General features: G+C 36.2%; 1 protein-coding gene across 1 annotated transcript in view; it reads right to left on the bottom strand.

Moving 5' to 3' along the window:
* The window catches only part of LOC136345519 (acetylcholinesterase-like), an 82,021-nt gene that overhangs the window by 18,693 nt on the left and 40,311 nt on the right, over positions 1-23,017 (bottom strand). The window contains exons 2-4 of the mRNA XM_066293925.1: positions 12,545-12,687; positions 12,331-12,483; positions 874-1,037 (exon numbers count right to left, since the gene is read on the bottom strand). Of these exons, the coding sequence (XP_066150022.1) occupies positions 874-1,037; positions 12,331-12,483; positions 12,545-12,687 (460 nt within the window). The remainder of the gene's footprint in view (positions 1-873; positions 1,038-12,330; positions 12,484-12,544; positions 12,688-23,017) is intronic.

Here is a 23,017-nt window from a genome sequence, read left to right as displayed (position 1 = left end):
AGTTGAGCTGAAATTGCTAGGTAATCTACTCGGAAGTCCAACAAGAATGGGTCTTACTGGTGTTTAAGGATTTGTTGTCCATGCTGATTCTTATTGCAGCCTTCTCTTCTAACACGGGATAATTTGAGCTAAGTGTCCACTAGGAATTCGGCAGTTACAAGGAATTTGATGAAGTAGCTAATTCGGCGATTTGTTTCATCGGAGGACTCACTTATCCCCTCAAATCCGCACAGCTACCTAATACTGTTCCTCTCTATGGCCCCATGAATTTACAAATCAATTTTAGCAATGCAAACAGCTTTGCGTTCAAAGTTTACCAACAAGAGTAAGTTCTATCCGGATGCTACGAGGGCACATGTTTACTCAGCGAATTATGTATGCGTCCCGGTGATGCCAGACGTTGGTAAAGACTTACTAAACTCTTCTTTCCTTTATTCTATTATGTGAAGATAACCCAATCTCTTATTATTGCCTGCTTTGTTTAATTGAAGCCCGGGAGACGCTCCGCTTGACACAACCCGGAAATTTAAATTGGACTTGGCCAAATAAACTTGTAACGAACGAGACTGGTTTCTCATTTGATTAAGAATTAATTGGGAAGTTCAAAATTTAATTCTTAACTTTTTAAGTGATTATCTATTCCTCGGTGAATAATCTTGCTGCATAGCCAGCGAACAAATATTAATCTAAAGTTTCCGTCAAGTGCTTTGTGGCTTTGAGTTTAAGTTGTCGAAGCAAGGTGGGGGTTTATTAATACGCGGGAAATTGCTTCAATGCCCATAAAGGCGTTACTCAATACCCTCGGATTAAGTTTGGACAAACTTCTTCCATTCGGGCTTAATCGAGTGAAAATTGGAAGAAGGGAGCACTCACCCTGTGGCAGCAAACCTGGAGAAGGCCTGCATGATCTTCAGACTTAAGTCCCGTTCCCTCGAGTTGAACTGAAGAGACATGTTCATGGGATGTCCGAAAACGTACTCGATCTCGTCCCCATGCATTACCCCCATCCACTCGCCCCACAATGACGTACTCGTCCTCTGGAATAATACATAACATAAAAAGTATAGTTCCTTACATCTATAGTAAAATGGAAAATTCAATTATACCCCGCCCTAATCCGACTGCAGCTCTCGGCAAAACCACATCCAGGATTACTCAGAGATTTTACAAGTACCCATCTGGCACTTAAGGCGGCTTTACAATACATTAGAGCGAAATCTTGTCGCATAACGACACGCTCCTCCACCCAAGTTCGCAATTCCTGAAGCGTTTCCGCAAGTGTTTCTTGTCTGGTTTAATTATTTGAGATCTTAAGTTGCATTGTTTCAAATTTTAATATAGGGCAAGGTGTGAAGGGGGCTTATTATATACGAGGAACGGTAAAAACCTCGCGATTCTCACGTGAAATTTATACGAGGAACTATGACTAATAAAAAGAAAAATCTGCCCGTGTGGGTCTCTGAGTGTTCATCTTCTAGTCGTTACTCATTTGTCCTATACGTAACGTCCAGGGTGTCATGTTTGAGTACCTTCGAAGCTTACACACTAAAACTAACGAGTGTCCACTCAGACCCACCCATTAAATTCAGTGATTGCCATATGCAGAAGGACTGAAATGTAAATTATCAAAAAATTTCATTGCACTTTTGAAAATTAATTACACAGCTTAAAGCTGTTTCATTTCCATATTAAGGAAAATTGCGCTAGAGATCGATGATTGGCAACTTCCATTCATGTTGGTGGACGGATCAAGATTGGACCTCTCCTGGACGCAAGGAGTGGAAATAAAGACCAAATTATAGGGGACCGAAACATTCAAATTGTAATGGATCATGAGTCTTAGTCTGGTTAGATTGATTTCCTGGAAGTAGATGGACGTTCCTGTTTGCTGAATAAAATGAGGCAATTGAATTTTTTGGTATCCTCGAGAAAGTTGACCATAGAGTCAACCTTGTATGCACGAGTTAGGGACAACCACAGCATACGGTTTTTCAAATGAGAGGATCTAGTTCAATTTAATTTTTTTTCTCGAAATATAGTTTGTTCATTTCGTATGAGAAATTCGTATGTTCGAATGAAATAAATTAAACTTTTAACATGCGCTAATTCTAAAATTGGGTTTTCGCAGATATAATTTTCTAAGATACAATAATTACTTTAGCATTTTACAGTGCGTTAATTTAAAAACGAACAACCCTCTATATTTTGTCCTCGTCCTCGTCTTCAGATAAAACACGTAGATATATACAGAAACACGTCGATTTTATTTTCGAAAGGGAGCTTCTTTATGTCGTTTTTCTGTAAAATATCGTGCACCCCCTAGTGAGGGTGGAAGCAACCATTAAAATCTTAAATAGAAAAAGGGGTTCAGTTGGTTCTCATTTAAAAAGTTTTTCAGTTACCATTTCAAATGTACTTGTTTTTTTTGTCATTGAGAGATTTTTCGAAACATAATGTTCAAACCGTAAATAAACTTAAGAATAAACTATAGTGTAGAAAAAATGTTTATTGATGTATTAGGTATTCAAAATTGTGTTCATTATTTTGTGAATATTAATTGGGCCTGTTTTCAAATTGCACTCTAACATTAACAAAAACTTCTACTTGAATATCCCTAGGTGCAACTGTAATTCTTTCCTTCAATCCTTCCAAATCTTGATTTTTTTTTTAAATAAATTTAAAGTGTCCCCAGAGAAAAAAATTCAAAAGCGTTAAATCTGGAGATCGCGGTGGCCACTCAACTGGTCCTCTTCTACCAATTAATTTGCAACGAAATCGATCGTGTCACCACTCAGGAAGAAAACAATATCGTTGAGCTACATCTTGTTGAAAATGAAGAAGCTTTTGTTTAAAAAAGCTATTTCCCACGTTTAACTCGCGAAATTAAATTTTCAATAATAAATAGTAATTCAACAAAAAACTCAATATTTCATTGTCCGTTTTTAATTGAATTCTTACTGTTTTTTTCTACAAATAGAATATTCGAACAAATGCGTTTACAAATAAACGAATAAAAACTAAAATGATCATTTATAGTTTATAAAACTCAGCTTCAATAGTTGGAAGAATTAAAGAGAAGAATTACAGCTACGTGTAGGGAAATTGAGGAAGAAGTTTCTGTGAATGTTAGAGTGATTGAAGCACATAGTATGCACATAGTGGAGAGTGAAAACAGACTTTATTGGTGTTTTGAAGGTAATGGATAGCATTTTCGAGACTTAAAATATTAACAAACAGTATTTCCATCATACAATTGATACCAAGCTTTGATTGGAATATGATTTTTTTAAAAGCTCCCAATGAAAAAAACAGGTATATTTGGCAATGTAATCGAAACAACTTTCAAACGAGGTATAACGCAACCTTCTTCGCCATTTAAGATTTTAGTGGTTGTTTTCACCCCCGTTGGACGGTACGTGCAATTTAATAGAAAACCGATTTAAAGAAAGTTCTCCTTGCAAACAAAATAAATGTGTTTTTGCATATTTACATATTTTCTATAGGGGCTGAAACATCGAAGATGGTTCATTTTCAAGTTGACACACTGTATATTCTTCTCGACTCAATAGTTACAATAATAATATTTGTTTGCGAATATCTTTCATTTGCGTATAACAGCAGACATGTTGATTTTATTTCCTTTCATTGAAAGAAGAAAAATATTATCCGTTCTTATGTTTCGGGCGTTTGATTGATATCTCGGTTCAGCTATCGGTCATGTAATTTTATATTTCCTAACTGCATGCGGGTTGAATCTTCCTGCCCTCCCCCGTCTAAAACCAAACCATGCACATCAATTTAGTATGAAAATTTCCGATAAACATAGCTTCTCCCGAACCTTTAGGCTCTCATTTCGTTCCCATTTTTTTTTTCTGTTTTTCCCATAATCCATCAATTCGATATAATCAAAATTAATATCATCACTAACTACATGATAGTCTTTTCTAGCGAACAATATCGAAAATGCAGTTTAAACCTGAAATTTATTGAAATTCACAATAATACCACCTCTAATTTTTAATTATATTCCCAGTTCGGTAACATTGAGTTTAGCTCGAGCGTTATTTCCTATTCATGTCGGATAATTAAATGTACATGAAGCAATTTCAACTAACAAGTATATCGCATGCCTGCAAGTAATTTTTCACTAATGTGTTTGAGTTAGATACAGTTATCCTTGTTATGATATGCCCGGTAGTACTAGTATTTATCTACTTTTTTAGTGCCGAATAAAGCTGTGAGAAAGTTTATTCAACAATTACTATGATAATGCTTTTCCTTTTATCCGGGCCTTTGAGGGATCAAAGGAGTATCAACTACTAAATCAAGGGGCAAAACAACCCAGATTTAAGCAATTCTAATATATACCGCCGTCAATATAAGGGTCTTTGCACGCACATACTCCTGCCAATAAAAATATTTCCTCCTTAACTCAGTCACGAAACTTCCAAGATATGTAAATCCCTGCTTTAGCTAATTAACCAGGTATTTCACAGTGTTTCCTTTAATTAACTCGTTCCTCTTAAGCTACGGTTTCTCAGGAAAGCGGTGCCGTAATGTAGCGGCCGTAATATGACGGAAATAATAGTTTCTAATAACGGTGTTGTCTACTTCTACGTAAAAAATTGTATTAACTGCAATCGTATATTACGGTACTTGTTTCGTAGATTTTCTTAACCGTGAAACCTCGTAGCACTGTGGATCACTGAAATTTTATGATACGTCCAGGGGCTCGCGTTGACAAAAAATATGAATAGAATGGACTTTTGATGCCATTTACTTCCAGCAGATCTAATGCACTTTTTACCGGGTTTGTGTAATTAGAAAAGTGATCGAGGTAATTTTCATTTGGCTAGCAAATTGGAAAAGTTTTCTAATTTAGAATTAAACCTGGACTGTTATTCAAAAGCGACAAAAATAGTTTCGAATTAATAGGTGAGCAATAGCATATTTTGAGGAAATTTTTCCATTTCTTATTAGCATACCGTCGTTTGAATATAGCTCGTGCTGACTAAGGTAAATTGTAATAAAAAAAGCTATTAAAAGGTACAATAAAATGCCGTTTCACGATTTCTGTAAAGGGGATTTAACCCCCCCCCCCCTAACCCTATAGAATTCTTGTATTTAATTATTAAAAACACATACAATACCTCACTTAAATATAGACGAGTATTCATATTTTACCCATTTATTGTCAACCAAGAGCAATGATCCTGAATTTTTTAGTGTGCACTAGCAAGTTTAGAATGCTCTACTCTACAATACGTCCATACGGAAATGCTCAATTACCTAGGGAAACTTTGGAAAAATCTCCCACAACAAAATGACCCTTACTATGGGAAAAAAAAACATTCAATCGCGTTTATAACTCCTAATGAACTCAAAAATTAATGCAGTTTTTGAATTATCTGTTCAGTTTCAAAGTTAACGTGTAGAAGTGAGATTTCACACGTTCACTGATTTTTCTGTTAATTTATCCCGTTATCTGCTATATTTTCAAGTTATTAAAAAAAGTAAAATTTTGAGGGGCTGTCTATATAGGGTGTCTCTAAAAGGTACGAAAAAAGAGCTACCATAAATTCCTGAGCCTAAAATATGATGATCTAATCCAACTTAACTTAGTCCAAAAGTGCGTGATTTCGGAGATACAGAGTGTCAAAAGTTCAATTCACAAATGGTTGCCCAAATCAACTCTTACCAGGTATACCTTTTTTGGGTAAAGGACGTTGGAGAATAAGAAATTTTGCTGAGAAGTAAAATACAGTGTGGCTCAAAAGAGTCATTTCGTTTTAAATGTGTGCAAAGCACCGCGGGTGGCGCCCCCTACATTTTACAATGAAAATGAAAGCAGATTTCAATTTGTCCCCCCAGCTGAATATTGTGATAACGAACCAGTTATTAAAAAAAAAATTATGAAAAATTGAAACCAAACTTAACTTTTGTCACTATGTACCTCCGAAATCATCCACTTTTGGACTAAGTTAAGTTGGGTTACATCGTCACGTTTTATTCTCACTAATTCGTAATAGCTTTTTTCCGCACCTTTCAGTGACACCTTGTATGATAATACATCACCATGAATCGATGTACAGGATGCGACGTGGAACCAAGTGTTTTTAGAACGACTAGTCCTCGACCGTTTACAATGGAAAGGTTGTGCTTTGTAGGCATTTCATTCTTTGCCTCATGGCACTTTATTATGATTTTTCAATTGCCACCATGGAGCCGTCGTGGACGTTAGAATATTCGTTTATGATTGTTTTGTTAGGAATGGTGAGTGCAGGTTTGCTGACACTTTACGGCCTCTTCGGACGCCTGACCTCTTCTTATGTGATTTATTTTCATCGGGTTATCTGAAGGCACGTGCATAAGAGGCTAAGCCTCATACAATAGAAGAATTAAAAGAGGCAATCCGACATCAAAGCACCGACATCGATGCAGTCTTGCTGGGATGTCTTCGACGTTGCGCTAACAAGAATGAAATGCACATATCAGCCTAATTTTCTGTTCATAATTATAAAATGCTGTGTTTTCCACCGCGATGTTATATATAAAAAAACAAATTACATATCAAGTCCTAACGATGCTATGATTATTTCCAAAACACTCGATTCCCATGCCGCAACCTATATTTTTGACCAAGAAATATGTTATTAGGCGTTGATCGCTCACCCTTGTGTTAATCAATTGCACCCACCGGGATAGCTGCAGAGCAAATTCGCTTATAAATTTCCATTTTTAAATTATGCTACCTACTTCATAAGCATTGTACTTACGTCTGCGTAAACGCCAAAATTCCGAGCTTAAACTATTCCTCGCAGAAAACAAATTTTTCATTTTATTAAAAAATGGGAAAAAGTACCCAAAAAACCATAGAAACAGGTCAGGTGGAATAGCCAAGCAAATCTGTATTTAGAGAGAAGACATTTGTAAATATACACGAAAACTGTGGGTCAAAATCAAATCTCTTCCGTTTACCAAGCCGAAGATTAAAAGCTTTTTCGACGTCAATATAATTTTCTGTATCGTTAATAATTCATCCAACAATGGCTGTTACACGTTTACTTGACAGCTGAGGCGAAAGATTCTTTGTATGGGATTTTCTAAAGCTGTTTTTCAGCTTATGGGATTTTCTATGGGCAATAAAGTTGTTTACTCGTCGCTTATTTGTTGGACTAGAGGTGTATACGAAAATGAAAGAAAATGATTGTGCTAGAAAATATGGCCCGGTCGTGAGCGAACTATCTATACACAAAAATTAAAATTGATAGCTAATCTGAAGTTTAACGCTGCGTTATTCTTTCGAAAACTTCAAGTAACCGGCTTATTATTGGAGAGATTTATATATAGAACGCCAAAACACATTTTATGCCAATTCCAAATACTGCTCGTAAATATAATAAAGCTGCCCTAAAATAGAAAATTTCAACCAAAATCGACCAATTACAGCTGAAATTGACTGCAAGAACGTTCGAGAGCTTGTTAAAAATTAGTCCGGCCGAACAAGGAAACTTTTTAACAACTTTAGCGGGAAATGGAAAAATCATGGACAGAGATTAACGGGCACGTCTAGTTCAGGTTTTCCATCGCAACAAAAGCGAAGTTCAATAAAGATCACGTTGTTTCTGAAGCTCGCCAAAGTCAAATGTCAAATTTAAAAGTTTGGCTTTACAAATTTTGGTTTTTAGTCTTAAGATTCACACCATGTCCGACTTAGACGGCGAACGATAGGAAGGATTAATAATAAGATCAGAGAGATCCCGCTTAAAAGATCGATGTTGCCCTTCCTATTTAGGGCACTTCCGGTTGGTTTAGAAAAGAATAAAATAGAATTAGATATTCCCACCATCTAGCGATGAAGGAATTTTCTTCTATGATGATTATGTTGAACGTTCCAATGATCTGATTTCACAATAAATTTGATCAGGTTGCCATTATCTACGTTACTCATCAAGTTCTTCCAAAAAACTGCGTCGTAAGTAACTATTGCACTTCAAAATTTGAAATTTCAAGTATTAGTATTTGTCAATTCATCGAACTAAATTCGGGTGCAAGTTTTTCAGAAAATTTCGCTCTTTGTTCATTGTTCACTCTTCAAGCCACTCCTTGCGTCCTTAAGAATCGATAAAATTGAATTGACGAAGTTAGGAATAGACCTTCTTTATTCTAACTACATGGCGTTATATTCTTTTTCAGCATTTCTATAGCAATTATGCTCCTAGGCAAGCTAAGAATACTTTGGCGTGCTATTTGCCAAATTGCTAAAGTGCTTGTAACTCTAGCAGGTGTTTGAATGTATCCGGGGGATCCGTTTCTAATTCAATAAGAACTTTATGTCCCATTTCCCGTTAGTTTAGCTAATGTAACCAACTACCAGTTATTTAGTTTTCATCAGATCATACTGCATTCTGATGGAACACATATCTCAGTATAGACCTGGAAGAGCGTTCTTAACGGACGGCAGCAGTTAAAAATCCCTGGCGGATGCCGACCGCTGATGCTATTGAGGATACGAAAAAAGTCTCAGATGATTTCCTATTAAACCGTATATATTTTTATTAAAGCAGACATAAGCTGAATCGGAAATGCCTCCTAGTGGCTTCTCTGGAACTCTAAAATTTTGCACTTTAGCAAATCGCATATTGATTTTTATTTACTTTTTTCACGTGATAATCAAAATTCTTCCCGAATGCACTTTCCATCTAGACACTTTAACGTTAAGTTGGTTAAGGTTTATTGAACTCTACGCATATCATTCAAATTACATGAATTATGAACCGCGGCAGCGTCTCAGTATGCAAATTTCAACTCTGGGTGTTACTTTATTTTCATAAACATCGAAATAATTGAATTTTCGGTGGGTATCAGAAGAAGTTACTAAAAATATAGGATTTCAGACGCAAAACGTGTCCTAGTGCTTGAAGAGGCGGTGTAGAACGGTGAGATATGAGATACCGGGAAAATTACGTAATGAGATTTATTAAAAGGAATTCATAATTTTCATTTGCAACATCGAAAATCTGCTAATTAAAAAAAATCTAATTTAGAGTTTTCAACGTCATTTCAATTTCATTATGCTTTTTCTTCTTGCCCAACAGTTGAAACTAAATTTTGCCTCTAAGGCAGATGCCTATTCGCCTTACTTGAATTAGTAATGCGGTGTTGGAAACTTGTGACAACGGTCACTCTCTCATGGGAAGATTTGGAGAAACGCTACGTTGAGGTTACAATACTTCTTAAAACAACACTTCCCTCGCAAAAGCCTAGTTATCCGCTTGACCATCTATTTTAAATTGAGAGCTCACGATAAAAGGCCTGATTCTATGTGTTAAGACAGTTAAATGTCTATCTTAATAACTTAATAAAGGACAAAATTAATCCACAGCCCCATCTCAAAGCCAGGGTCATCTTTGCCTAATCGATTTTAATCAAACTAATTAGGTTGTGGGATCGGGCTAAGTTGGAAGCTCGAAGCTAGGGACCGCACGAACTCTTCGCAAGTCGAAAATCTGATGTTTGACCACCCAAGTTAACGTTGATTTAAAGTGCAAAGTTAATTTCTTTGTTAGAAGTTTCCATGGAGCTTTAAGAGCACGATAAATCTTCCTACATCCTCTTGGAAAATTGAAACGTTCTCTCCTGTAGGTACCTATGTCGTCTCTAATAATAGTTTTATTTCCAGCTGTCAGCCATGTTTATTTATGGCCAACTTAAAGTCCGATCAGTGGCAGAACACATGATTTATTGTTTGGTCGTTCTATCACCAGATGCTCCGGATATTATTTATTTCAGGGGAGCAATCGTAACTTTGGCGCGAGCCCTGGAGAAACGAAACTTCTGAAATAACGCTCTCCAACTTTAAAAGTATGGAATAATCGTCCAAGTTTTGATATAGGTTTGCTCTGAGGCAATTTTTTTCCTGCTAGAATGAGACGAAACCCCAGTTACAATAGTGGCTTTGAGAACGTTTCTCATATATGTAGGAACAAACAGGGAATTTACGGGAACGCAACAAGAATATTTGGGAAATATTTTACTTATTTTCTTATCATCGAATTTGCATATGAGGGCGATGCAGCTGTTTCAAGATAAAGAAAAGTGCAATATTGCAGCGGCGTCTTTATTGCTATGAAAATCACCTTCAATATAGGACAGATACAGGGAAAAAGCTAAAAATAATTACATTGTAAAATTCTTGATAATTTCGTATTCCAAGATTCGCACTGGTGGATTGCATTTGCAGGAGGCTCCCTCGCTTCTCCCCATTCATTTCATTACACCGTTATCTACTTTTTTACATTATACATAGAAGACCAAAAGTTTTGCATAATTCGTTAAAAATTAAAAGAAATATTTTCCATGAAAATGCGCAAACACGTTAAATGTGGTTTTTTGTTGTGCATTTTTTGTCGTAACATGCTTGCGTATAGAGTTACCCATGTGGTAGATCAATGTACTTTTTCGTTTTTTTTTTTTTATGAAACTAGGTATATTATGGCCTTTTTGAGTTCTTTGAGAAATCCTAACTACATCTCGTGTAACATGCCCATGTCTAATTTCAGCAGTTATTGAAATATTTGCGTAATACGGCTGTTAGACAGGCCGGCCAGATCGCCTGATCTCGCCCCTATTGACTTTTTTTTATCGGGTTATCTGAAATGTAATAATAATAAACTCAACAATATAGAAGAGTTAAAAAATCAAATTTCTCACAAAGCTCAACAGATACATCCTTAGGTGATAAAAAAAAATTCTTGGAGAAATTTGAATTTCGGCTTACCCAGTGTCGGGTTGATTCGGTTGGGATCCGGTTAACGGGGTACAGTTCGAGCATTTAATACATTCGATTATAGGAGTTTATATATAAGTATTAATAGTCATATAAATAGTAACAATTCTATCGTTATTTCTATATTTAGTAAATTTGTTGAACTATCGAATTTAGACATGGGTGTGTTACATAAAATTTGTTCACGATTTCTCAAAGATCTTAAGAACGTCATAATAAATATGAGATTCCATAAGGAAAAAATGGAATACATGGGTAATTCTGTATAAAAGTGTGTTGCTCAAAAAATGCATAACAAAAAAAATATTTGAAGTGTTTCAGCATTTTCATGAAAAATATGTTCTTAAATTTTTAACCAATTTATGCCGGGCTTTTCGTCCCCCATGTATATTCCAATTCATAAGACATGCGACAAATTGATCTACAAGTGAAAGCGAGGAAGTCCTCAGATCCCTATCTCCAAAAAATCTGGGAAAACTCTTTATCTCTAAGCTCGACAAAACCTTAAGTTCCTTTCACAACCCATCTTGGATTAAGTGCATATTCAATCGTTTCTGATTTCCCACCGAGATTACAAGAAACTCGAGGGTCTTAACGATCTGGTGAAATTTATAATTAGTACTAGGTCAGTGGCTCTAAAAGAAAAAAAATTGGGAAACAAGTTAGAACAAGTAGAATGAATTCTGGTCAATCGAAACGTCATTGAGGAAGATCCGCAAGATCAGATCAGGTTAAATCGTTAGATCATTGGAGTCTCAAAGAAATCAAAAAAACATCAATTTTCATCATCGGCATAGAATTGTAGATACTATCGATACCGGTCATATTTTTCGATGAACAATCTTTGCTTAATGTATTATAGTAATGACAATATTGGTAATAGGCAAAACGAGCAACGAGTGAATATTAAAAAAAAAAATTCCTTCACCAGTATTTTTTAAAAATTAATCCACTATATCGACGGGATTAATAAAGAGTTAATATCCGTTTTGTAGCACAGAACTGCTAACCCGAACTAACCCGAACTGGAGTATTTGTGTTTGAATCGTACATATGTGTCTTGAAATGATAAGAAAGATATCTAAAGGTGCGTCTTTAACATTTCGAATCTTTGACTAGCCTGACTAGCTACTGCGACCGGAAGCTTCCGCTTGTTATAGCCTCCGTAATCCTGTAATATTCTTACCATTTTCGTTACCGTCACTTTCAATTTTGGAGCAAAAGTAGCACGATTAAACTGATAAACATAAAACTCATCAAGAAGTTCTTTTAAGACAGCACGCAACTACATAAAAATAACCAAACCCACAATCAAACCGGCACCCAAGGTGTTTGTTAAGAATCCTAATAAGGGTGCACAATAGGAAAAGGCATTTTCATGGGTGATCGCCAAGTCCTGAGAAGAGGAAACAACTAGTCACGCATAACTCTCATTAATTTTGCCATTTGGCCCTTCTTCGCGATTTGTCCAACTGTGTCAGAGTCGACCTTGTTCCCATTTAGATAACATGCAATAGGTTCTCTATCAAGTGTTTACTTACATGGGTGAAGTAGTAATAATAGACCTTCATGCCCCTTTCAGCCGCCATTTCTGCAAATTCGTTCATGGGACACACGAAGAAGTAGTCCCCTACCACGTTGCCAACCATCTTCTGGTTCAGATACCCATCGTTTACGTGCTCCCAATCCGTATACTAAGGAGTTATGTTGTTAGATATATATGTACATTTATGTATATAGAAGGTGGTTATTTACTTGAAATACTATAGCATCTTTTTCTAACTGAGTGAAGTTCTTGAAGATGGTGTCCACGATATCGTGGTATTTTTCCCGTTGTAAGAAGCTGGGTCCATCCTTTTCAAAGAAGTCTATGAAGTCATAAAGAAGAAAGTACGTTCCTGAAACGACATTATTAAAATGAGGCTTTTCAAAGAAGCTCTGGCTACTAATTAAAGGGATTTTTGCTGAATTAGATCCATTTTTAATTCGAGTAGTCAACTTATATTTGAATGGAAATTTAAAACAGCCCTCGCAGAGGCAAACAGTCATAGCGGATTCAATTTTGGATTTCCCTATGGAAAGAAAATAAAATTAAAACCTCTCTCCTGTTCGTGATGTTGGGAATAATTTAAAGGTTGAGTTTCATAATACAATTTTGTATAAAAATCACTTCATTAGAGCTTTAATGGGCGTAGCATTAAACAATTGCCGTTATAAATTGGATTTTTAAATGATATTATTTAGCTTCATATTCGGGTCAGAAGGAACTTTATGCCACTTGCACTATTAGCAAATTCAATTAGTTTCGATCAACACAAGACTATATATATATAAACAGGTAGCACCAATCAAAGTGGAAACACAGGGATTGTGCAAGTGAGACAAGGACTGGGCAACGTTTAATACGCCTTCGACAAAGACCAACGGAGTGGGTTGAGAGACTAGCGATTAAAGTAGGCGGAGCGAGTCTGTCAAGCGTCTCCCCTTCGATATTTAGATTAGTATCGATTTCTCTACCTTTATGGCCATGCAAATTTTTAATATCAGAGAGAAAAGCAGCAATGTAAATAAAGAATTTAAAAATACGATTAATCCATACTAGAATTTATAATAGTAAAAATTCTGCAACGACGGGAGATCTGGTAGCTCTGGCCTGACTCCGCCCACTGGACGGGCCAGTCCAGACAACGCCTTCACTTCGATATTTAGATCGGTATGGATTTTACTGCCGTCGAGGTATGACATCTCATGATTAGCTTGAGAAATTGGACTCGTATAGATTGAGTTTAAGAAATTAACCAACCAGAAAATGCCTCACACATAACTTCGTCATTTAAAGATTTCTGCAGCATTCGAGAATCAAATATACATGCTTTTGTGATAAAAATTATAAGCATCTTACCAGAATGTTTATCCTTTGGTTGCCAATTCAGTTAGTTTGTTGCCTTGGAATTTATTTGATTTCTAACATGTGCATAAAATGAAATTTTCAATGCATTTTGTTTTCATCCAAAAGTAAGATGAGGTTGCATATAAGACAATTTGTATGAAAATAAATGGAGTGACATGCAAAAGGTATTTTACCGATGTGAATATTCCTGTTGCCACCCAACCTCCACTTGAATGACCTAAATCTTGTAATAATTCATCCACAATCGTAAGTTTTGCCACGACCTTTGAGCAATGTGAAATAGCATAAAAATCAGTGAAGTTTCAAATGTCTACAAGTATTTTAAAATTTTTATATAAAGGTAGATGCTTTTTTATTCAAATTTTTACAACTTTCTCCCATCAGTACGCTCCTGCTTATTGAATGTTGTGGTAAGTACATCACTGAGGATTTTAAGGGTTTAAGGTTCCAAGAACAAGAGTGGAGTGGCATGCCAGAGGTATTAAACCCATGTGAATATTTCATAAATTGCACAACTTTCCCTCATACGACACTCATTGTTTTAGTCCTTCATGGGCAAATAATAGATTTTAACGTGAATTTTTTATAGTGGCAAATGATATGAAAATTAGTGTCGTCGGAACTTTCTACCAAAATATTCACATTTTTGTACAGAAGTGGTTGGTCTCGTAAGCAAATTTTCCCAAGTTCTTCCCACAAGTAGGTTTCTCTTTACTGTATAATTTGGTAGTAACCTGACTCAATGTTCCATAAAGTCATGCTCAAGAAACTGGAATGGAATGGCATGCAGAAGGTATTAAACCCATGTCAACATTCTTGGTGCCGCACAACCTTCCCTTTTATGGCACTAATTTTTTAGTCCATTTTTAGTCATCACCATTGCGATTTTGGTGATGTGGATTGATATCACGATCAGTAGTGTCTTAAATTTGTACCACTGGTTTTCAATTTTTGAACAGAGGTAATTTGATAAGTACATAGCTGAGGGTTTCATTCAGCTACGTTCGAGATTTCGAATTTTTACAAACGAAGCCGGCATCAAGATCTTTAATTTCTTGAACTATTGGTACTTAATTAAGCAAAGAATGTTTGTAGCATCAATAAAGGTAATTAGAATTAAAGAAAAACCCTACCCTTTTCGGCTGGATAGAACCAGTGATCACTAACTCCACACAACGGAGTGCTCGGATTCTATGGAAATATTAAGCAGTAATTATTCAAAGCAAAACTGGAGTTAAACCTGCTGTTGCTCACATCGTTGAATTACTCTTCAGCGTGTAGCATGCTGTAATTTAGAGAACTGGCAATATTCCGTCTTTTTCGATACATGTTAACAGTTCACAGAATGGGTAACATGCTGTCCTTTTCGATTCACGAGGAGTTGTAACGAAATTTGTTTTAATCTGTTTTTATTCGAATAGCCTGTCTGTCCCCTAGGGTGTGATGTAATGTGTAATTTAAATTTTAATAATTTTATCGACCTTTTGGTTCATGCGCCAGCAATCCGGTCGGATCGCATCTCTCACCTATAAAAGAAACGTTTAACACCTCGATGATGAAAATCCACATTGTCGAACCGTTGGCGGCTCGAAAATTCTATTTACTAATTCTTTAGATAGATTCTGCAAGAATTCCGTCCCATATCGAAAATTTTCGATCAAGAATTTCGCTCAAGTTGTCTAGACACAAAGCTGAGTCGATGAGTAGAAAGGTAAATCTGCTGCAGGTATCAGAAACTCAAATGCTTCAGTCAATTCACACATTCATCCCCTCCGTCTCTAAAGGGCCACGCTTCTGACCTTTAAACAGTAGAATGAATAAGAAATAGGGAGAAATAGGTGAAATGGAATGACAAATTAAAGATTTAGTTCCAATTTAGAATCGTATTTATAACGTCAGTACTGTAACGAGTTCTTGAGAATCTTCACCCAACTGATTGTTATACAGTCATGAAAATTTCTGTTGCACTCTACATTAAAAGTCTCTCTAATCGAGTAATTTTCCCAAGAGTAGTAATTAAAATTCCGCCGGGGCTTAATGTATGTCATTTCGGATGCCTTTAATAATATACCGATAGTAGTGCTATGATATTAGCTCCTCCACTGTGCGTTTGTGAGATATGAAACTGACACTCGTCCATTCCACACACGACCTTAGTATGCATAATATCCAATACTCCATCCAAATCAATGGCAATACAATCAACATTATTGTGCGGCTAAACAATGCAATCGGGATTATTTAACCAGTTCTCTATTGGAAACACATTTTATGGATTTTGATAAATATGATGAGAAAGGTCGACGACAAAAATAGGTTCGCATTTGAATAAAATTGGACACGTCAGGGGGCCATTTGTTATGTTTCGTGATCTCGGCGAAATGCACGATTCATATTGTTGACTATTGTTAATCGGGTATTTGTCAGGGGATTCTTACCTTCGTCGATATAACCATTAAATCATTGATGTAAAATGTTCCTTCAATTAACCGATTTACAGGCAAATAAGCGTTCTTAGCAGTCCCTTCGCACGTCATTTGCAATAACCAGATTGCAATCAGCCAGAGAATGGTGTTGCTCCATTTACTTTTCCTGGTACATTTTGCTCGATTTTCTGGTCACGTCCCGCACACCACATAAAAAGTTATTGAAGTTATACACGGGGGCGACGAGTTATCAAAACATGTTTTGCAATTACTTTGTTGAAGCTGGATTTGTTTCTTTGTAGGCGTCGAAAGGGGGAGACAACAAATAAGAAGAATGAGGTTTTTGCCTCTCGAGAGTTTCCAGTTTGAATACCACCTAACCTTTTATGCAACAAAATTTAAAAGCAAATCCCTGTTTTCCACTGAACGGAGAGCTGTCGCAGTCGATTTGAAATAATTAACTAATTGACCCCCTCTTGATGGCGTGACTGCACTTTGAAGCATATAATCAAAATTTGCATGTCTAATGGCATCAGCGTGTTATCGCTGCAAGTACAACAAATTTAATCTAAAAACTGAATTATATCTGCTAAAATTCAAATGGAAAAAACTTTCAGCTTGTATAATTCAAAACCACAGGGAACAAATCCTATTTCCTTGTTCAGAATTTGCTTGCAAAATGTATGCGACATGAGTAAGTTCCTTCCTTGGGTTCGAAATAGGGAGGTATCGCATTTCTGGGCAAGGCTAAAGTGCAATATATGGACCTCAATTAAATCCGATTGCCCCAAATTAACGGCAAATTATTTATAATAATTAGCAAATAAATTTGGAAATTTTTCGGACCGAAATCGGGTTGCAACGGCAATGTCGTGTGACATTTGCGTATTGATTCGGATTTGCTCTATCGGGAGGCTAAAAATAGAGCCAGGCTCATCCTCAAAATTTATGCATTATAGAAGAACATTTCCTTTGTCGACTCGAGACTCAGTTTTAAAAAATTGATGTTAGAGACACACAATAGGATCTAGAGTAGGGTAGGACATTTTTATTTCGCAATATGTCATTTCTCGGAATTGAGGTTGAATTATTGGCAAAAAAAATTAAAGAGGGTAAGATAATCAATAACAACTTAGATAGATAGAATTTGTAGTGCTGCGAAAAATTCTTCCGAGATCCTCTGGTTTGTCTCAAAAAAGTTTAATGAGAGAGTTCAATCATCATTAGTTCAGTCTCATTGGCGTTCAGTATAGTAATGAGTTTACAAGTACAGTAAATGCTCGATATCGTGGACTGAAAATGTTGCGCTAATGTAAAATCAAGTGGGACGCGCGATAATGTAAAGTGTACGCTCGGTGACGTAAACTGTTCTTGGAACTACGCAAAACTAAACCAATGATAATAGGAAAAGCAATGAATTCGCGATAATTTAAAAATCTGAATATCCCTGTTGATAGTAACTCTTCAGAAAACGCTTGGATGACCAACAGTATATTCTTGAAATGGTCCCGGAGGTATAACGGTGAATTTGCAATCGTAAATCTTCTACATACTCATAATTTGAGGATTATTTATTTCGTTGGTAAACAATTTCTTAAAAAAAAACAGAAGCTTCCAACAAAAGCGTTATTGCTATTACATAATGTACCGAGTCATCCTTCAGAGAAGCAACTGAGGAGCGGGGATGGATCAATTTTTGTCATGTACTTACCGCCCAACGTAATCCTATCAATCTGACCCATGGACCGGAACTTAATAAGACCCACCAAATTACCCTACTGAAAATTTCTACTCTCGTCTGTCTTATCAAAAAATGTTGAAACACATCTGAATCTTTGAAACAGGTAAAGTTGCGAGAAGCCTTTTTAAATTTGCATATGGAATGCAATGTATTTAATCAGCGAACTATTCAAAAATGTTGGAACAATCCCTTTCGTACCGATGATCGAGATGAAGGTGGTATTTCCTTGAGCGTAATTAGGGATCAACCGCGATCCAATGCTGATGTTCTTGTCAGTGAACCATTGAACGTTAGTAATTTATTGAAAATAGCGAATTCCAACATTGTTTGCACTCTAGCTAATATTTATTTATGGGACGAAGACAAGTAGACGCATGGTGTCAATGAGGAGGAAGATATGGATAGTGAGGATGACGAGGACGATTCCATTAAAGTTAGAAGTGCGGTGACTGACGCGCAAGCTATGCAAGTTTCAACACGGGAAGGATCGGAGTGATTATTCAGAGAACAGATAAATACGAATATATTTAGATGGAAGTAACAGGTTTCCAAACGTGACTGCGGTCAATTAGAGACATACCACGGCTCAGAACTCGACCAAGTCCCAGTTGTTTTTCTGAAGATATCGAGAATTCATGGCCGTTCAAACCTTTTTTTTTTTTCAGAAGGACTGATCTAGCGGGAAATGCTAATGGTTGGTCCGAAATGATATTCAGAGACCTATAAAAACGTTAGGGCTATTTAAATTCGGGTATATCGCAGTATGCGACACCCTTTATCAGTACACAAGAAACTGACTAAATATATCAGTTTTCCATTATCAACTTTCCCGGTTTACAAAATTCCGACGTGTGGTGGCACTGTCCAAAAATATTATTCTAAAAGAACGTGTACTTAGCTAGTATACCTAGTTAAAACATGGCGGTTAGAGTACATGCATATCGCTCGAAGGCAGGGAAGTCTATAGAACCGGACCCTGAACAAATTTAGCAAAGTAACTATTAGCAACACTAGAACTGCAAATGTTTCAAATTGCCCATGGACGAACATTTTCCCTTTATTTTGACACGACCGTCCGTACATTTTCTTCCAGTTCATTTTTGATGTTAGCGAATATCATCCAGACTACGGCAAGTACTTAAGTCCTGACAGCGCGTTAATGGTTCGACAGCCTCCTGATATGTCAAATTTTGGAGCGAACTGAAATAATCAAGCTTTCTCGTTAGAAAATTTAATTAAACCTCAGTAAATCATATGAAGTAAAAACTTCCCAGCTAACCCAGTTTAAGTTGCACGTTTTCCCCAGCTTATATATGAACTAATAACCGTTTGGGTAAGACTTTCGTCGCTTATACCGGGTGCACCCTCATCATAAAAACGACTAAAAACGTCAGAGCACTGAGGCCCGGGTAATTCGGCAATTAAATTTTCTTGGAACGACCTTATAATTTTCACGCGAACAAGTAGACAGATACAAATTAGGAACATTTTAATTGTAAAGGCACTTCGTCGACTCGGGGGGCTTTGCAAATACACAATTTGCCCCGTTTTGACTCTGATTTTATGAGTCTCACGCGTCTAATTTATCCAGACACGCATAACAAATGTAGGCGATATTAGTTTCTCGAGAGTTTTGATATCTTGAGGGTGAATTTTCCTTAAGAATTACCATTTCTGATTCGCATCGAAAGTTTTTGCTTCCTACGCCTAACTCCCCAGTCGCCTAATTAAGGTCGGTATTGTCATTATGAATTTGCAAATATTGACGCCAAGTCCCCCAGTTCTTCCAATTTCCCGGCACGAGAAAATTACAACGCCATTACAAAATCCAGCATTGTCACGTTTGGCAAACATGTTCCTTGCTGAATTTGCGTGTCTAAGCAGCCACGAAGACCTTCAATCATTTGATTTCCCCTCCTCCTCAATCGGGTCGTTTTCCCTCCTCTTTCGTGGTTCTCTATAAGTCACAATTCGGAACTGAATTAGCAGGTCTATTCCAACAAACAATAAATTCGCCGAAGTTGGGGCATCAAAACTGGAGAGTCCTGGGACTCCTTATTCACGCTGTACGTGTTGGGCTTATTTCATATTCGGGAGATACTAAACGAGAGAATCGAGAATGGGGCCCCGGAGCCCATAAAACCTATAAAAAGAGTATCGGATTATTTCGAGAGCATAGTCCAGTGCATTGTTTGGTTACTGGGGAAAATTTACGGCTTAAGGATAAAGTGATAATACGAAATTGCGTATTTTGTTTGTGGGAAAGCCGAACCGCGACATGCTGCAGCTAGAAGGCAACACTTTCAATTAACTATAAATTTAAATCTTCTGAGAGATACAATTTTAGAGCTAACAGAAAATTAAAGCAAACCACCGCGTTCTAAAATTTGCAAGAGGAGTATTCGTATGGAGTATGAGTGTTCAATAATTTGGGGATTGAGCTCGTTTTCTCAGAGATAAAATTTTTCCATTTCAATAATTGGGAATCGCGTCTTTGATTAAACAACTCGAACGGACTCCTTCAAGATCTCTCTCTTACGAACCAATAATATTTAAAAATATTAAATGCAATTTTAGAGCGAAAAATCACATCAGGTGAATACTCCTCCCGAGATATCTGGTCGTTAGATGACCTGTCTAGCCTGCTTTATTATCCAGAAGGTTTTCACCGACCAACGCATTATGTTGCGCATCTACCTACTAGCTGATAGGAGATTATCCAGAAAGCGGCAAGTGAACGCCCCAATTGTCCATTTTCCCTCATAACTTATCATAAAGAGGAATAAAAAACATCCTCCATGTAATGCCTTTAGTACTTTTTATGGTTTTGATGCACTGACATGCGTTTCAGTGTATCATTATTCATCTAATTTTTAACGAAGTTGGATGGTTTAATTTCCTTTCACCGAATAAATGGGTGTCGAAAATATATTTAAAAATATTTCATAACTCCAGCCCTGGTCTATCTGAAATCAACTATAGGAAATACGTGCTAACAAGTCTTTATGTAAATGTACGATCAATACAACGTTCATATACAGTGTGTATATGAAGTATAGAATACGTTCATTTTATCGGTCTGGACTAAAAAAAAAATGCTGGGATACGTCGTTTTTAGAGTAAAATTCCGCATATTTTGGTTGGATAATGTCAGCTGTAACGTCATTATTATTCCAGGTATGACGTCAATGTTTTCTTAGCGGCAAACCCTGTTTTTGAAAATTTTATGAGAAATGGCGCACCTTTTGTGAACAGGACATAAACTTTGTTGCATAACAAATTTTTTGATAAATTGTCAAAAATATATTTTTCTTTACACCTAACGATAAAAGATGGACATCCGCTAAACTGTTCGGGGTGGTCTTCTGTCGATTTATTTCGTAGGTCTGTGTATTTAAATGCATAGAACTGGTACTTTTATTCATTTAATGCAAAACATGCCAATAATATTTCAATTTTTATGTTTTCGAGTTTTGACTTTACCTCGTTAAGGTTTAATTAAGAATAAAAGTTGTATTACAACGCATTTATTCATAGTAAAAAAAATCGAAGTTTTTATGATGAATGGCCATGGTGACAGAGCGTGAACGCAACAGGAGGTATGTGTCTTACTTAGCAACAAATGTCCGAATAGGAAATATGTTTTTGGAGGTTCATCAAATATTTGTTATATAATATGATAAAGAAGTTTGTCTTCTTTACGTGAAAAGTGCGTACTTTCACATGAAATTATCAATAACCATTAAAAAAGCATAACACGAACGTCTTATCTGGAACGATGATGACATCATCGTTCATATTATCCAACCAAAGTATGTAGAATTTTACATTAAAGTCGACGTGTCCAACCATTTTTTATTCTTTTAATTTCATATCCAGAACGTGAATTTATTCCACACAGTTTTGTATATATAAATATATATACAGGGTGTCCCATTCAAAGCTGTGATTGAAGATTACTCAAAAACGGTGCGTTGCATTCAAAAAAGTTTCAAGTAAAAGTTGTCCGGTAAAGAGAGGGACATGTCATGAAGATAGTGACTTTTAACCGAAAGGTCATTTTAAGATTATTTCAAGGGACACTTTTAGCCAAAACGCCATTTTAAGGTGATTTCAAGAGCTACTTTTTTTCAAATGACAACCCCGTATTTTTTGTACAGATCCTTGTAGACCTTCAAAAAATGAATATGATTTATTCGAACATTGTTTTTTATTGCTGCAGAGCTATCCTTGATTTTTGTCCAATTTTTGAGATAGTCGAAATTATTGCATATTTTGTTTATAACTCATAACAATAAAAAAATATATTTCTGTTAACACCCTGTATCTCGAAAACGGTTCATCGTCGGACCTGTGTTGATAGGAACTTTTTTTCATAAAGTGGCACGAGTAACCACTCCCTTAAATATTGCCGCGCTTTTTCAAACGCCCTGTACATAGTGAAATGATTCAATTTAATTGGGTGCAGTTTTGGTTTTGGAGGAATATCAAAGAAAAAATAGCACACATTTTAACATTTATACATATATTATATATATATTATATATATAATAAGCATATAAATTGCAATAATTCAATGTATGTTATTTTTTCTGACATTCCTCCAAAACCAAAACTGCACCCAAGCAAAATGAGTCAATTCGCTATTGCCATATTCCATGTCCAATAAAATTGCACACGAAAAACGACCGAATATTCCCTAAATCTTCTCTTCGACAATAAAACCAGCCGATATTTCCTGGAGGAAATTCAGACGTTTTGTGGAAACGTGGAAAAGGGAAAGGTTGGGCAGTCAATAAGAGAAAATTTCCTTTATGCTTTATAGATTAAGCAACATGTGGTGTATAAATCCATTGAACTTTTTTTTATTTATATTGTGATTGCTGCAGCTTCAAATAGGTAAAGTAATTATTATCGTGGAGGCTGATGGTATCACCTAACTACAGTTTCTATATTTGGAAACTAATGTTGTTTAAAGGAAATTACCATGCAAGGTTTAAAACTAGATTATAATTAGAAGCTTGCGAGGATTGGTAAATAAGTACTGTTGCATTATAATACTAAATAGGGTAATATTTTGGGATGGAAAATGTTACAGTGAGAATTAATACTGTCCTCAGGTCACACGAAATCGTTAACACCGACTTGTA

Source organism: Euwallacea fornicatus, chromosome 20 (genome assembly GCF_040115645.1).
Source record: "Euwallacea fornicatus isolate EFF26 chromosome 20, ASM4011564v1, whole genome shotgun sequence".
NCBI classification, from domain to species: domain Eukaryota; kingdom Metazoa; phylum Arthropoda; class Insecta; order Coleoptera; family Curculionidae; genus Euwallacea; species Euwallacea fornicatus.
This window is presented reverse-complemented; position numbering and strand designations above follow the sequence as displayed.